Genomic DNA, 16,092 nt, shown 5'->3' with positions numbered 1-16,092 from the left:
CCGTACTGAGGTGACGGTGAGCTCACTACCCTAATTGTGTGTGTTTGTCTGTGAAATAGACGGGAAACATAGTTCTCTTCGGAGCTTGCGAAGAAGAGAACTTTGAGCGCCTGGATGCGCGTCCCGCTACATTACATGAAACATGTGGCGTAGATGGTGATCAGAAATAATATAATGAAAGACTACGGGATCATTTCAACATACATTGCTGACCTGTTGTAAGAATAATACCCCGAGGGGGCGAAATCGCTAAGAGGCCGACATCGCTAAGAAAAGCGCCCTGGTTAGCTAGTTTTAAATTTTTTTTTTTTTGAAGAAGAAGAATTTTATTCATCAAAACAACATTGCAGGCTGAAACAGCCTGAATTGTGTTGTAAATTACATGTACATTCATATTAACAATAACAATTGTAACATTTTAGCGTTAAAAGATTAATTGTTAAAAGAAGTATATCCGATAATGACGTATTGTATAAAATATCGATAACACATTAAAATATAGACAATAATTGAGTGGAACAACTTTAGGATACAAGTACAAGGAGGCAATAATAGTTTCAGTTGCGCCACAGGTGTCGAATCATAGAGACAGCGTCCTCCTAGCATAGCGCTAGCTTTCCACTGGAATGCTAAAAAATTATTTATACTCAATACTGTCATTGTACCGGTGCTTAGGGCATCCAGGGATAGTTTTAACTTCTGCACGTTCCCTATACATTAGAATTTTGCCATTTTAAATATTAGTTTCGTAAAAGGTACATAACGCAGTTGTTAATCTTTACAGGACATCCATGTAGAGCTCTGAGGGTACCACATAATGGAGCCCTGGCCTGTGATGCTTGGCTTTACGGGAAACATTGCACGATGCTCTGCAATGACCGATATGACATCCCTCCCGGATTGCGCATCAGAAACTCCCTATGGGTTTGTGGAACATCAGGGAACTGGGACTACCCTGACCCACCACACTGCTCTGGTAAGATTTTCCCTTGTGATCTTTCTAACACACAATTTTAAAAGCTTTCCCTTAAATGAAAAAAAAGGGAAAATAAAAATCTGTTTTTATTTTAAAGAAAACACACCTTATTTGATATTAGTTGAATACCACCCGTCATTGGGAATTTCGGACCTTGGTTCAATGTTTTTTCGGGGTGAGGGGCAGCAGTGTAAAAAACACCACCTCCCACTGGTGAGCTATCTTCATCAGTCCTGGCGGTTGACGTTTTTCAAAACAACGTTTGATTCCAGGCGCAGCGTTCGAAGCCGAGTCAGTGTTCAAAACATCTGATGGCTGGTGACTGGCTAGTGTTTGCTTCGCTTCCGCCTTTCTTAATTCTAGCAGGTACTTATTCCAAATCCATGCAGATCCTGTCTCTGCTGCTTCTGCTGCTGCTCTTGTTATTATATTGACTTGATCTCTTTTCTGCAGAGACCCATCTTCCCTAGCCATTTATGTAGCGATATACCCTTTGCTTCTTTCACATATTTCAAAAAATTTTACTAAATATTAAAATCATGTAAACCTTTTAATTATTACATTTACAGTACGAAGACGCCCAAATTCCATCAGGCTTCCCTCCGAACTTCAGTACTTTCTTGGAGATTGTGTTGACCCTGACGCCCAGGAACAGATCAGAGAGAATTTTGTCCAGCTATTTCTACAGTCAGGCTTTGGCTTCATTTGCGCTCATCTAAGCTGCACAGTGCAGAATGTTAACGTTATTTGTGGTGAAAACCTACGAAGAAACACTGATGATCAACCAAGTAACTCATCTGAAGCGTTTATACTGACGATTCAATTCGACTTCGCTGTACCGATTTCCAATGACACTTCTGTGCGCGAAAGCGAACAGGTCCTGTATTCGTTAGCAGAGGAAACCAAAAAACAGGTCTTATCTGGAAATTTGACCTTGAAGAATATCACAGCGTCAGAGATGGAGTCGAATAAGGGGTCATTTTCAAGTGGGTTGAGTGAGTTTCAGTGTCAAGACGGCATGGAGCCTCGTTACAACACACATTCATGCGGTAAATGCTTTTCATTATTACAGGCTTTAGAAACAGCGTTTTTGCAAAGCTTGACGCACTTTTGGCTTTCTATGGTATTTCTTCTGAAATATTGCATATCACTGGGGTTTGAAAGGGCAACGGTTTCTCACAGCAGTGTATAAAAACAACAATGGCATTTTGGTTGTGTTAGCCGTTGTTCCTCTAAATTGCTAATGTTGCTATCCATTTTAAAGGGTTAATGATTACATGCATGAAAACTATTTGTATGCAGAATTTGAACAAATATATGTTTTCCTCACTGTACAGTTGGCTGTTCGGCGGGGTCTTTCTACAACATCACGTCTAAGAAATGCCAAAAATGCCTCGTCGGAACCTTTCAAGACGAAGATTCTCAGTTCCGATGCAAAAGATGTCCTTATGGATACTCCACCGAGAGCGACGGGGCAACCAATAGCACCGATTGTAAACGTAAGTTTTTTTTTAATCAAAACATAAATGAAAAAAAATACAAAATGACATTTTTACATCGAACGTATTGCCGCCATTAAACAAGAAAAGAATAAAACAAAGATTTTAAATGAATAAAATGAATAATAATAATAATAACTTTATTGCACACCAATATTATACAAGGTACAGACTTTGGCATTAGCTATACATAACTGCAATTTCATAAGGCTAACGTACGCAAAAAATTTGGGCTTAATCTTACTTCATAAATAACGCCATGTTTTACGTCAAAATAACACATTTGATGCTGTTTTTTATTTTATAGGTACTAATAATAATATTTTTTAGCCAAATACAATTACGTAACAATGCTTTAATCTCCTACTTTTCAGGTGAATGTAGACCAGGCACCTTTTCAGCAAACGGTGTCCAACCCTGCTCCCCTTGCAACAAGGGTAAATATCAGTCGACGTCCGGTCAAAAGTCTTGTATTTCCTGTCCACCGGCTACTACAACATTGCTGGAAGGAGAGAGTGAAATATCCGCTTGTCAGAGTAAGTTACATTTCCTTTTACCCCAACTCAGTGTATGCCATTACGTTTTTGTCCCCACAGAAAAATACAGAATCCTTACGTATCGTTATTTTATTGTTCTCTCCGTAATTTTTAGTTTTCATAATTTCTTCACACAAAAGTACAAACAGACCGACAAAGTTGTGATTAGCATAACCTATTCCAATTGATCGTGTTCAGAGTCTGGATACATTTTTTAAACATTTAATTGTCAATCATGAAAGATACTTTCACATTTCCATAGGTTATAAACTATAGCTAAAGAAAATGTTAGTGTTAAACACTTTATTTTAGTAAAATATATTATTAGAAGAGAGAAAGAAATGTAGTGCAGGTATTTTTGCAACATCTTCTTTATTCTCGAGATTTCTCTTTTGTTGCTTGTTTTATTTTTGTCTCATAATGTTTTTTCTTCTAGATTTCGATTTGCAGTTTCCACGGCCGACTCAGAACATCTCGAGTTGTGTAAAGTATGAAAACATGGAATTCCAAAATGCAAGTGGCATCACTGTTTCTTTCTGGATTTGGGTTGATAATGGTTGTCAACCAAATGCAACTATTTTCCACTACCACTGCATGGACACTGCTGAGGAAAGTAACGCCACTGCCCAATATCCCTGTTTTTACATAAAATCACCACGTAGTCTACGCCTTGGACTAAGAAGGTATGAATGAGATAACCATTTGTCCAACAATATGTCCAATGCATGCTTAACTGGTCCGACAATACGCTTTTTTTCGAGCAAACAAATTCAAAATCATAAAAATGACAATCAAAATATAGTAAGTGTGATAATGTTTAAATACCCTTTTTTGTACGTATCTGTTAGTCTTTTTTCTGTTCAATGTGCTATTCTCCCCCTTATTTGTATATGATACTTTATTTTACACACTGCGTCTTTATCATTTTAGACGCGGGAACAATGGGAAATTCAAGATTACAATATTTTGCCAGTAACGTGTTTTGTTTTTGCTTCAATACCACTCAATAGTAAATGCAATGTTGTTGCAGGGGAGGCAACACTACAGAAATACAGATGGAGACCAGTTTGAGTCTTGAAACCTGGCACCATGTTGGGATTACATACAGCAACATAGCAGGCATGTACATAGTCACAGTCAATGGGGCCGTGGTCGTTAATGGCAGTTTGTCTGATCAAGGCCAACATCAACGACAAGAAGGCATCAGCCAACGTGGGTCATTTTGGCTCGGCTGTCATATTACCGAAGGTTAGTCTTAAGATAATTAAAAAAAAACTATTGATCTTCCAGATTTCTATTTTTTTCTAAAGCACAAATGGTCATTAACCGCAGGCAACTTACTCTTTGTGAAATATACTTATAGTCATTTCTGACTGTCAACATAATGGTACGACACGCAGAATAGCATAAAGTTCAATGCTATCAATAAAAAAGGTGTATCAAACATTCATCTGAGACGTTTTCCTTCATCAGGAACATTAAACATCACGGACTCCTTCTCTGGCTTTATCAGTAACATGAACATCTGGAATCATACCAAGAACGCAATGGACGTACAGGATATGTCAAGGACATGCGTCAACACCGATGTTGGAAACGTGGTCAGCTGGTCTCAGTTTGGTACAGCACAACAACTGAAAGTATCACTCCAACTTCCCAGTTTGTGCGATGGTATTTACTGTTTACTCATTTCTTGATCCTCCCCACAAGTTGCTCCTCAAAGCGTGATTTTCCAATGCATGTCCTGTAAGGTGCAACTTATACCGAAGGACTTACATGCGTAACTCATATTAATTTCATGTAGTATTGAGATACTGCAGTTGATTGATTTTAATTCATGGCTATCAGGAACAGAGGAGGAAGACTGTGCGTTTCGCTTACTTGAACTCTCATTTGTGTCTGTAAATGGTAATGTTTGTTTCAAATGCACTCATGACATGAATATAAAAAAGAAACTACGATAAGATAGAAAAATACGAGATTATTATGTCCGACGTTTCACTACATTCGACATTCTTTAAAATACACAGTATCTACAAATACACCATACATATCTACAAACACAGCACTTTAAATTTATCTTCTTTACAGACACTGACGAGTGTGCCTCGAAACCATGTGGGGACAACCAGTGTGTAGATCAACTCAGAAACTACAGCTGTATCTGCCAGGAGGGCTTCACCGGGCGGAACTGCGAAATCAACATTGATGACTGTCTGGACAACGTGTGTGAAAACAACGCTACCTGCCTCGATGGTGTGGGGAGCTACACTTGTCTGTGTCCAGATGGATTTGTTGGTGGCTTTTGTGAAGTTGAGTCAGGTATTTAACATTTCGTTGTTATATATGTTTGATGACATAGATTATCAGACCAGCGACACCATTACAATGTAGACCATAAAATTGATAAACAATAAAGGTTGTAACTGCAAAGTTGGCGTTAAAATGTGTTTATATACATTGTGCAGCAAAATCATTTTTATCGTTAAACGATAATAAAGCCAACTTCCACAGACTTTAGCTCTGAAAAGGCAACCTTTATAATTTTTATTTATGACGGGTTATTCCTTTATTTTCCCCACTTGTTTATCACCAGTTTATAGGCGTGTAACTAGGTGGAGGGTAGGAATGCCTGTGAAACTAAATCACATAGAATGCTATTAGGCAGGGCAGGGGAAAGAATGGTGAATGATCTGATTCTATAAGTAGGTTCACAAAGTGTGTGTAAAAAAGGTGAAGGCCTCCGAGACGTAAACAAAACAATCAAATATTACCACTTCTACGTTTAGACGGAGGTGGGTGTGGCTAGGGGGTCCACTGTTTTGTTTTACCTCTCGGGGGAGCGGCTTCAACTTGATATTGGACATGCTCACTTTTATTTCAACTCTGTCAAAATTTGCTTTAAAAACTAGTTGATGGCAACTGGACACCATGGAGTCAGTGGAGCAGCTGCAGTGCTTCTTGTGGCGGGGGAAATTATAGTAGGACCAGGGAATGTATCAACCCCCGTCCTATGCATGGAGGCAACAACTGCACAGGACCATCGGTTGAGATTGGTGCGTGTAATACAGAAAAGTGCCCAGGTGAGAATGATTTTTGTGTGCAGGAAACATCGAATGACTTTATTGTACGACTTATGCGTCATAAAGAGATAAACCCTCTCTTGGATAAAATCTTTCCAACCTGAGCTTTTTATCGAGTTTTATTGTTGTCACACCTATTGTGTTGAAATGTTATATTTAAGACCCAGTCACACATTCACAAATTCGGCCTCTAGAACACTAGCCGAACACCCCGACCATGTTTAGAAGAAGGTCGGCGCAAAATCAGCTGGGGCGGCTGGTTTCTGGCTATAGCTATTAAATTCGGCCACTATTCGACTACACCAGCCTTATCTTTCAAATGTGTAAAACATTTGGGGTACGCTGGTCGGTTGGGAGGTTCGAGCTAAAAGTCAGCAGAACGTCAACCAACCATTTGGGAGAAAGTCAGCAGTGTTCGGTGGTTTCATGGATCAAATTCGTTTCGATTCCTATAGGAAGGTAGGCGTGATCTAAATTTGGTCAGACTGCTCCCAAACGTCAGCCGATTCAGGTCAGCTGGTGTTCGATAACAAATTCGGGGGAAGGTCGTGAATGTGGGGCTTTACTTGAGCAAGGAAAAAGGAAACCCACCCATTGATACATAGAAGTTTATTTTGAGTTGCCCTACACGCCTTTGGCAAAACAGATGGTCGTAGTAAGGTTTTTAATCAGGGAAAATAAAAGAGACTGACGTACTATGTGTCCTGTGCCTGTTTGTAATAAAATATTCTCTAAACTTTACAGTTTGTAAAAACCTAACCGATCCCGTGAACGGTTTTGCAACCTGCAACTCTACTGGTGACGAGATTAACTGCACCATATCCTGTCAGGACGGGTTTGAGTTTTATGATCAGCCGGTTCTTCACTACCATTGTGGACGGTCAACATCCTACCGATGGAATCACGAGTCCCCAAGGAATCCTATGGCAAGATATCCACCATGTTCAGGTCAGTTATATTTCACTCCACACGATGATATAGTGTTTCCTCTAGCGTAACTTCCTCCTCCTGTCATATGGTTAACCCTACCCAGACCCGGGGGGGGGGCGTAAAAGTGCCCGCGGCAACTTTGATGTCACGTAGTGTCTGAACGGCTAGCCGTAGAACGGCCAAACTTGGTGACTTTTCCTAGAATATTGTTGGCAACAATTCTCTATCATTGAAATAAGATAATGATTTTTTGTGTTGCCATGGCAACGGGTTTCTGACAGGCATTTTTTGTTAAATTTAGTACTTTTTGTTTCAACAATAGAATTTTATGGGTTTTATGTCAAGTTACTCGTGGTTTCTAATATCAATAACATCCCATATAATTTAATGTAAATTTTATCATTAAATATGCATAATTTATGCTAATTTGATGACGTCATTGGCCAAAATCCAAGATGGCGGACCATATCATTAGAACAGGTATATACAGGTTATTTTCATTAAAATTTCATCAATACTTCCATTTCTTTTTCCAAAAAAGGTTTAAATGAAGGTCTTTAGTATGTTTACAATGTATTTTAGGCTTTATCATGAAAAAGAACTATTTTTGAAAATTCAAGATTGATGATCCAAGATGGCGGATATCTTAAATTTGCATGACGTCATTTTATGACGTCACCGGTGTTGTTATGGGCAACATAAGACTTAGTACACCATAATATTCTGTCATAAACACTTTTGGTACAGTTATGTTGAATACCATTTAGTTTTCAGGGAAAAACCTATTTAGACGGTTTGGGCCAATAAAATCACATTAATGACGTCATAATAACGTCATCTTACGTCATAACGACATAAAAATTGTAGATATGATAAATTTTTACTAGTACACCATTCTCTGAAAATTTGGTGGTCATACGACATACCGTTCGCGAGTTCTTAGGGGGGTCAAAAGAGCCCCCCCCCCCGGTCCCCCCATGTCAAAAAAAGCCCGGTCTAGGTAGGGTTAAATGACTCGATTTCTTTATTTTGGGCTAAATGACCTGAAATACAGCAGGGAGATAACAAGAGTGGGTACCCTTAGACTTTTTTTTTTTTGCTTTTTGCTTTTTATACCTAACGTAAGTTTATACCTACCATTTTTAAACCAGACATAGGACTTTTAAATTATTTTATTTTACATTTTCATACCAATAATGTATATTATCCCAAGCATAAAGCATGGAATTTGGTGTGGTGGTATCTTGGTTATAAGATCTTCATTCACGCTTCTAGCTATTATAACATAAATCATTTAAAATATGTAAAATGAAACTTTTCTTCCATTTTGCATGGGGGTCCAAGTAAGAAAATTTTATTTCGGTGTGGCCACATGTGTGATATTGCAAATGGTTCATTTCTGAAAAGGGTTGATATAAAACTATTTTGAAACGGGGAGGGAGATGGAGTGAAGTATGATGTTTTTGCTCCCGAGCAAATGTTGGCCTTTTATCAATTGCCCCTCACGACATTTAGACTGTAATAGCTTTTCCCTCCTACAACAAAATAAAAAGAGGCCATGTAATGAAAAAATATTCAACATCATTTCTTATCTTAACATAAAAACAACAACATAAAACTTATTCGTGGGAAGTAACACGTATCTATTTGTTGTCTGTTGTGTACAGAGGTCACCATGCCAAAGATGTTGTATCTGACACATGAGATGACGTACAAGAACTTGCCTTGCAAGACAAAGGAGGAAGCACGTTTGACTAAGCTAAAGGTTGAAGAAACGATTCAGACAAACGTGGAAGATATTGAGTGCATAAAGAATAATTCATGCTACGTCAGGGAAATCAACGTCAAAAACTTTTTAGGCACGAGTGCTGAAAGTGACACAGTAAAGGTTACTTTTGAGGTTTCAAGTACTGTAACATCAGAATCTGTGGCTGACAAAAAAGGGTCTATTGCAATGGACACTGAAGGAAGTTCATCAAACAAAACAGGTAAGATTTTCACTCCTGCCTGCATCAGTCTGTGTAATGCACCAAGCAAATGAGCTATCGTGAACGTTTAAAGAAATCCTGTTTTAAATAATCATTTTGATAACTACTGTATATAAGTATAAGCTTGAGGCAGATGTTTTGCTATTAATAATAAAAATATACTTAAAAGGCAAACCCGTCTGTCTGTACAGGTCTAAAGTTTGACGTCTGTGGAATTGGATTCATTAGCCACAACCGAACTCAAAAGGGTGACTGAACGAAAGGTCACTATCAAATATCATATATACACTGGCAAAATGTGCAAAATGAAAATCAACTTTGAATTAGCTTTCAGTTTAGCACATACTTATAACCGGTGTAATTGTACTATAATTTTTGCCTTGTTGTTTTGGTGTTAAGGCACATATTTCTATTTTAACAGAGTTCATCAAGTACGCGAGAAACCTAGTTGGCACAGTAACAGGTTTGGAGCTCGCTGCAATACAGCTAGACAATCAGACTCTCAATGACGTTTTCACGGTCTACATTAAGGATGTCCCGTATCCTGTGAACACCAATGCCTCAAAGACATATGGAGGTACTGAGTGTGATGTCGGCGAGATTGCAGTTATGTTTTACTGTGGTAAGACGTTTTTCTTTGAAATGCATTCTTTCTTTCTCTTGTCACAGGAGCCCGAAATATGTATGTCATATTTAGAAGACAACCCCTTTTATTTAGCAGAGAAAAGAAAGCCGAGTATGTGTTACCCATAAAAATGATTAGTATCAAAGCTGAATAGGAATTTGATAGGAATATAGGATCGAGAAAAAAAGGTATTAAGGAATGGAATGGACAGACTAATCATAAAAATTCGTTTTTAACGTTCAAAAACCAACTAGTACAACAAAATTGTTTTTATGTTGATCTTGCAGTGCCCTGCCCTGTGGGAACCCGCTTCAGCGACGGGAAGTGCATTCAGTGCGACCAAGGCACCTATCAAAACGAGACTGGGCAAGTGCACTGCAGAACCTGTCCTCGTTGCCTGACGACCGAGGGATTTGGAGCATTAGAAGAAGATGATTGCAATGGTTTGTGCAGCCATACTTTCATTAGAGAGATAAAAATTTTAAGAAGAAGAAACGGAATCTATCATATTCTATAAAATGCAAAGCATTACATTAATAAATTTAACGTTTTTGGCTCTTATTTTGCATACATTCACAAGTGATTGTATGATTAAAAAGTTTATCATTTACCTTATAATGGACCATTGTGGTCTGTTAATTAGATGGAATTTTTCTATAGCTTGTAGGTGTTCGAAGTTTGAAATTGTTTCTAATAAAGCAGATATTTGTAGCAAACGCTAAAAGAAACCTTCTTTTTGAAATAACATTCCTTTTTTGTTTAAACAGGTCACAATTGGTTGCAGATGTTTTACATTGCACTTGTGTTCACATGGTAACCATGTAATCGCAAGATAACCTTCATGCATGTTCTAAAGAATTGTAACAGTCTGAGTGACATATCACACATTTTTTGAACAACTACAGAGAATTATGTTTGCAATGCACATGCCTTTTCTCTCATTTTTCTCCTACGAACAGTGGAAACATTTTGTGGACAACCCGTCACCCATGTAACTGCATCTGAACCAGGTAAGCATATTATGTGTATTTTCAAAATCATTTAATGTGTAAATTTGCCTTGTTATATTTAATATACATTCTATTATATATATATTGGATAATGTTTTAAATATCGCCTACAGTCGGATGACCAATTCCACGGATAACATTGGGAGCAAAATGACTTGGTCAGGCTGTGGTCAACATAAAGGCATAACTTAGGCACTACAACTTGTTATTAAAAGTAATTTTAAAATCATTTATTTGCGAGATATGCAAAATGGTTGACTTTTGATTGACAATTTCAGACTGGAAGTTAATACCCTGGTTGGTGGAGGTCGGAGTGGCTGCTGTAATTTTCGGTATTCTGGCAGCAATTATCCTGGGGCTTTACAAATGTAAGTATTATCTGCCCGTTTATTCTTAATTTATTTCTCCGTCTTTAATTGAGACACAATATGAACAGTTTATAGTAACCCAGTATTTGTTTTTCCTTGCCTTGATTAACAGGTATTCGTCGGACTGGAGCACAAGGGAAGCGTCTGTTAGAGAGGTCAGAGCGGCCAAGATCGATGTACTTACACGGAGAGGATAACAACATTCACATTCGTGAAACACAAATATAGACAAAATCAAACATACGAATTGTGAATAAGGAATCCTGTTATTTCGACGACACTTAACCACATACAACATACCACAATCCCCATGATGTTTTAGAAATATGCAATATTGTTCAGAATTACACTACCCGTGCCCATAACTCAACTACTTCAAGAACTACATTGTAAATACTTCCGATATATCAGTCATTTCAATAGATGACTCAATTGATGCTTGGTGATTGATGGAAATATGCAAGAAAAAAAATGCAATTTTTCAGTACTGGATATGATTGGAACCAAAGTGGTTTAAGCGTAAAAAAAAGACTCTTAAATGAAACCCGTGTCTTAGTAAGTTTTTTTTTAAGAAAACGTGTACAAATACCAATCACCTCCCAATAAATATCAGTGTAGAAAACAAATGAAATATAATCAAAACAAAGGATTGTGTACAGTTGAGTTGAAATATTTCTTTCGTGGACCATTGCAAGAAACTTCCCAAAAATGATTTCATTTTACTTCCAGGACATGTTTGTTTCCTTGTTTTTGATAGGTGCCCATTCATTGTTGCCGAGAAGGTGACAGATGACTACAGAATAAAGATTGTTGGTCAAGGTCCCCCTGGTGACTGATCTTGGTACTGCATCATTTTTTTTAATCGTTTGCCCTGGACAAAAGGTGACATTAGGCCTGTAAAGAATACCTATTCCAGCTAACTGCACCAACGTGGTGTCAGTGACACGTCAATCACGTGTTAAAAACATGTTTTAGACTATATATAAGTACGATCCGGAAACGAAGAAACAATCATTTTGTTAAAAAGAAAAAAAAAAGTGCCATGAACCGCGGTCCTCATGCTTTACTAGATTAAAACATAAACTACTAAGCCACCCATACATTCTTAATGTATGGCATTGATTGGAATCGGGAAATCCTGTCATGGATATATCATGTATATGAATGGCTGCATTGTCACCTTTTAATTTGATCCAAAATGTTAATCTTTGAAACATGTTTTAGACTGAACTAAAATTCCACGACCTCATGCCTTCGCCAAAGGATTACGACAAAAGATTTATGACTAGTTGTAGAGTTTGAGTTTACTTCCAACACAACAAAAGGAAATCTTAACTCCATAAATTGTCGGTCGATCTCGTCAACGTTCGTCAAATGTGTGATCCACTCGTTGACTCTCTGGAAGTCGGAAGCTTGGGTTTCCTTTCTTTTGCTGGAATTAAGCTCAAACTTTAAAACTATGGATTCTACCAACACAGGCGAACTTTCATTCAAAGAATCATTAATGTTTCACATTGATTATAAAAAAAAGATTCTCACTTATACATAGATTCCAATGTTTTTTATATCATACTTAGAATCAAAACGTGCAGCTAGAACATCATTTCGCCTGCAAGTCAATATATCGCATTTTGGTTTCAGACCAATAGACAGAAAGTGCATGAAATTACAATCTCATACGGTAACCGCAGTAGATTACGAGTTCCACGATACCATACCGTCGCCGAATGATGTTAATCTTTAGAGACTTAAAAATGTTCTACTCAGTCCTACTCATTCATCAACCGCCTTTAAAGGAAACCGTCGAAAAGATTTGAATTGTATTCACTGCTGTGCGTTGGGGGTTATCCCTAAGTCGATTTCTACAGTCTACAGTATTCCGCACGAAACCTTGTGCTCTCCTGTGCGCCGCTATTTCAGTTACATTCGAGCACGTTTCAATCTAGATTTCACGTAAATTTCTACACCATGTACCTAGCCTGTAACAGTAGCTCCTGTCGACTAAAATATGCCATTTTTATCATTTCACAACGCCCGTTTGTCTGCTGACGTAGGATGCAGAGGATGTAATTTTGTACTCGCAGCATTTATCTTATTAAAACAGATCATGTTTCTGACTTGTTGTGACTGCATCATATTCTATAATCACTATAGATACATAGGTACATATTGATGCAGGGAGAGAAAGATTTATGTAACGTGCACGTAGTATATCGTCTAATATAATCCATATTATGCTGGGTTAATATACCTCTGAAAAGTATAATCGATTTTGTAATTTTCATTGATAACAAAACACCTGAATATTGTGCGTGATCATCTACATCATACTGTTCCCGAAATAGATTGTCCGAGCGGATACGATAACCACCAGCCTAGCCAATCTTACCGGAGGACTGGCTACAACGGAGCAGTCGTGACCTGTTCTTCTGACGGCGGAACCCTTGCCATACCCCGCGATACCGTCATTAACACCCAGTTTTAATTATGTTTTAACTAAATAAACAAGAGTTACGAGACCTCACACCTCCATGAAATATGGGATAGATATGTAAATGTTAATTTCTTCTTTAATTATGCAAATGACCTCTGCATTAACATAATATATGCATCGTGATGTTAACTTTTGATTAACTTACAGATGTCCCAAGAATGACATTCCCATCATACACAATTAAGAAATCATAGCGTTTTTGCATTAATTATGGAAATTAGGTCATGATTTGCATAATTAGTATCTGTTGATGTTCCATCTGCCATAGGTTCCATACATTACATGTATGAAAGTACTATAATGTAAAACACTGTAATTATTGAATTTCCTCATTAATTATGCAAATAAAGTCTCCATTTGCATAATTTGCATTTAATCATGTACATCTCTCTCTCAGCTACATACCTACCAAAAATGATGAAAATACGTTGTTCCTGTCTGGACTTATTGGCTTTCAAACATTTCGCCCGAAGGTCCCCTGCAGTTCCAGAACAAGCTGCTAGTGGAACCAAACCCACACCACTTATTCCTGACAGGAAAAGGTATCTGTCACCAAAAATTGAAGACCATAGCATGTTCAGGACAAAAGATACAAAAACCGGAAGTTCTGCTGCAGTACCAAGGTCATCCACCAGGAGGCCCATATTTGACCTTGACCATTGTCTTCCTAAGACTTACCAGCATACATTATTATTATAATACATAAAGGTGTTATGAAGTTATGCTGACTACAAATGTGCGGACACACAAACACACACACAGACACACAGACAGACACACACAGACAGACGCGCCGAAAACAATACCTCCATTTTTCATGGAGGTAAAAAGAAATAAAGTTGTACGGGAGAAACGATGGTTTTAACTATAATCGTATTTTCAACAGTACGGAGACCTATACGGGAGAAACGATGGTTTTAACTATAATTGTATTTTCAACAGAACGGAGACCTATAGAAAGTAGACAGAAAATGGATGTGTCAAGCTATACTACCCACGACAGGTTACTGTCCAAATGCTTCCACCAACCCACTCCTGGCAACTTGACAGGTCGTGGGGTGCGGAAAACTTTACATGGAGGATGGTGCGTTAAGTTCAAACGCTGTTCACTTTAAGGGGGCTTTTTGTCAGCGCATCCTTTAAAGGAGTACTAACCTCCAGAAGGGGGTGCTATATTTCGACAGGCATTTATTTTTGGAAGTGAAAAATACATATTATTTTACAGTATACCATTAAATGCCTATTTTGCGCGCAAGTCTTAAAACGCATCGAATCCAGGACAAACTCTCCAAATACCCTCAAAACTATCCCAGAATACACCACGCTACCCCATTGGTGTCTATGTTTTAAACAAAAAGTTACGTTACAGACGTCATTTCGGGGGCGATAAGAAAAATTCGTACCGTTTTGTGTTCTTTGGTATCCTACCAACCATAGCCCTTCTTGGTGTCCTTATCGCCCCTCATTTATGCCGCAAATATTGACGATGAAAAAAAACGGCGTAATCTAGTTATCCTTTCCATAAGTGGCGTAATCTAATTATCTGTTCAAGTAATACTTACATGCAAATAAGTTGAGAAAATCAAAACACGCAGGATGAAACTGGCGCTCACTGTATTCGACATCCTGATATTAAAATATCCAAGCCACAGGTCAAACAGCAAAGTAAAACAAGTAACTGCTCAATAATCAGCTTGTTAGTGTGCTTGTCTCCTACCATTTTCGCCGAAAAATATGTATGTTGACCTGAAGTGTATGAGTATTGCGTAAGGCAGAGTTGCCGGATGTATCAATTGTGGTTCAGCATGGGGGAAAATGATATAAATATCACTTTACAAACATGCGCCGCGCAAGTCGTACAAGCGAAATTATGTAAAAAGTCGGCTAGTTATGTATTCATTGCAGCATGACGTTTTGGAAAATAGCACTTCCTTCAGGAGGTTAGTACTCCTTTAAGGTGTGCTTAAAGTCACCGTTAACATTCACTGATTCAGCCCGAAGCATCGCCCCTCAAGTGCCGACGTCACGATCGGTAGGTGCCTATTAGTAAGTACTCCTGCTCTGTGCACGTGTCGGGGCTGTAAACTCTAGCTTTACTGTAAAGGTCGATATCAAGTCAATATTACTTGTCATGGACATGTACTCTGGATTATCAAGACTAGGGTCAATTTTAGTATCAATGCAAGGAAGAGGGGAAGGGGGATCTTACCCAACGGGGTTTTTAGTCACTTTACCGGAGACAACAGTTACTCAAGCATCCAAATTGATTTTGTAACCTTTTTTTTTTCTTTAGTGACGCATTACCTGACTGTATTGAACCTCCATCGACGTAGCAGTCACTTCGGTGCTCTGTTCCCGTGTGGGCACTGCCTGTACTGTGTGAGATGAACTTTGTCCTAACACCATCAACACGGCCGGTGCACTTACACAATAGTTCATCTGTCTCATGTATTCTTCACTGTTTTCCCTATTGACACTTGGCGTTATCTGTGCTCATCTCTTACTGCTTAAGTTTTCAAGTGATGTCTGGTTTAACCCTACCTAGACCGGGCTTTTTTTTGACTATGGGGGACCGGGGGGGGG

General features: G+C 38.3%; 1 protein-coding gene across 1 annotated transcript in view; it reads left to right on the top strand.

Annotated features, from left to right (window-relative positions):
• The window catches only part of LOC109464018 (sushi, von Willebrand factor type A, EGF and pentraxin domain-containing protein 1-like), a 45,440-nt gene extending 32,397 nt beyond the window's left edge, over positions 1-13,043 (top strand). The window contains exons 10-25 of the mRNA XM_019760937.1: positions 785-976; positions 1,546-2,025; positions 2,314-2,475; positions 2,850-3,011; positions 3,448-3,694; positions 4,042-4,259; positions 4,485-4,682; positions 5,103-5,333; positions 5,924-6,094; positions 6,839-7,042; positions 8,692-9,012; positions 9,434-9,634; positions 9,925-10,080; positions 10,597-10,647; positions 10,926-11,015; positions 11,128-13,043. Coding sequence (XP_019616496.1) covers positions 785-976; positions 1,546-2,025; positions 2,314-2,475; positions 2,850-3,011; positions 3,448-3,694; positions 4,042-4,259; positions 4,485-4,682; positions 5,103-5,333; positions 5,924-6,094; positions 6,839-7,042; positions 8,692-9,012; positions 9,434-9,634; positions 9,925-10,080; positions 10,597-10,647; positions 10,926-11,015; positions 11,128-11,243 — 3,200 coding nt within the window. The 3' untranslated portion in view covers positions 11,244-13,043. The remainder of the gene's footprint in view (positions 1-784; positions 977-1,545; positions 2,026-2,313; positions 2,476-2,849; positions 3,012-3,447; positions 3,695-4,041; positions 4,260-4,484; positions 4,683-5,102; positions 5,334-5,923; positions 6,095-6,838; positions 7,043-8,691; positions 9,013-9,433; positions 9,635-9,924; positions 10,081-10,596; positions 10,648-10,925; positions 11,016-11,127) is intronic.
• Positions 13,044-16,092: the final 3,049 nt, after the last annotated feature.

This window comes from Branchiostoma belcheri, unplaced genomic scaffold, assembly GCF_001625305.1.
Source record: "Branchiostoma belcheri isolate BF01 breed outbred unplaced genomic scaffold, Haploidv18h27 scaffold130, whole genome shotgun sequence".
NCBI classification, from domain to species: Eukaryota; Metazoa; Chordata; class Leptocardii; order Amphioxiformes; family Branchiostomatidae; genus Branchiostoma; species Branchiostoma belcheri.
The sequence above is the reverse complement of the archived record's forward strand: the minus strand, read 5'-3'. Positions and strand labels throughout refer to the sequence as shown.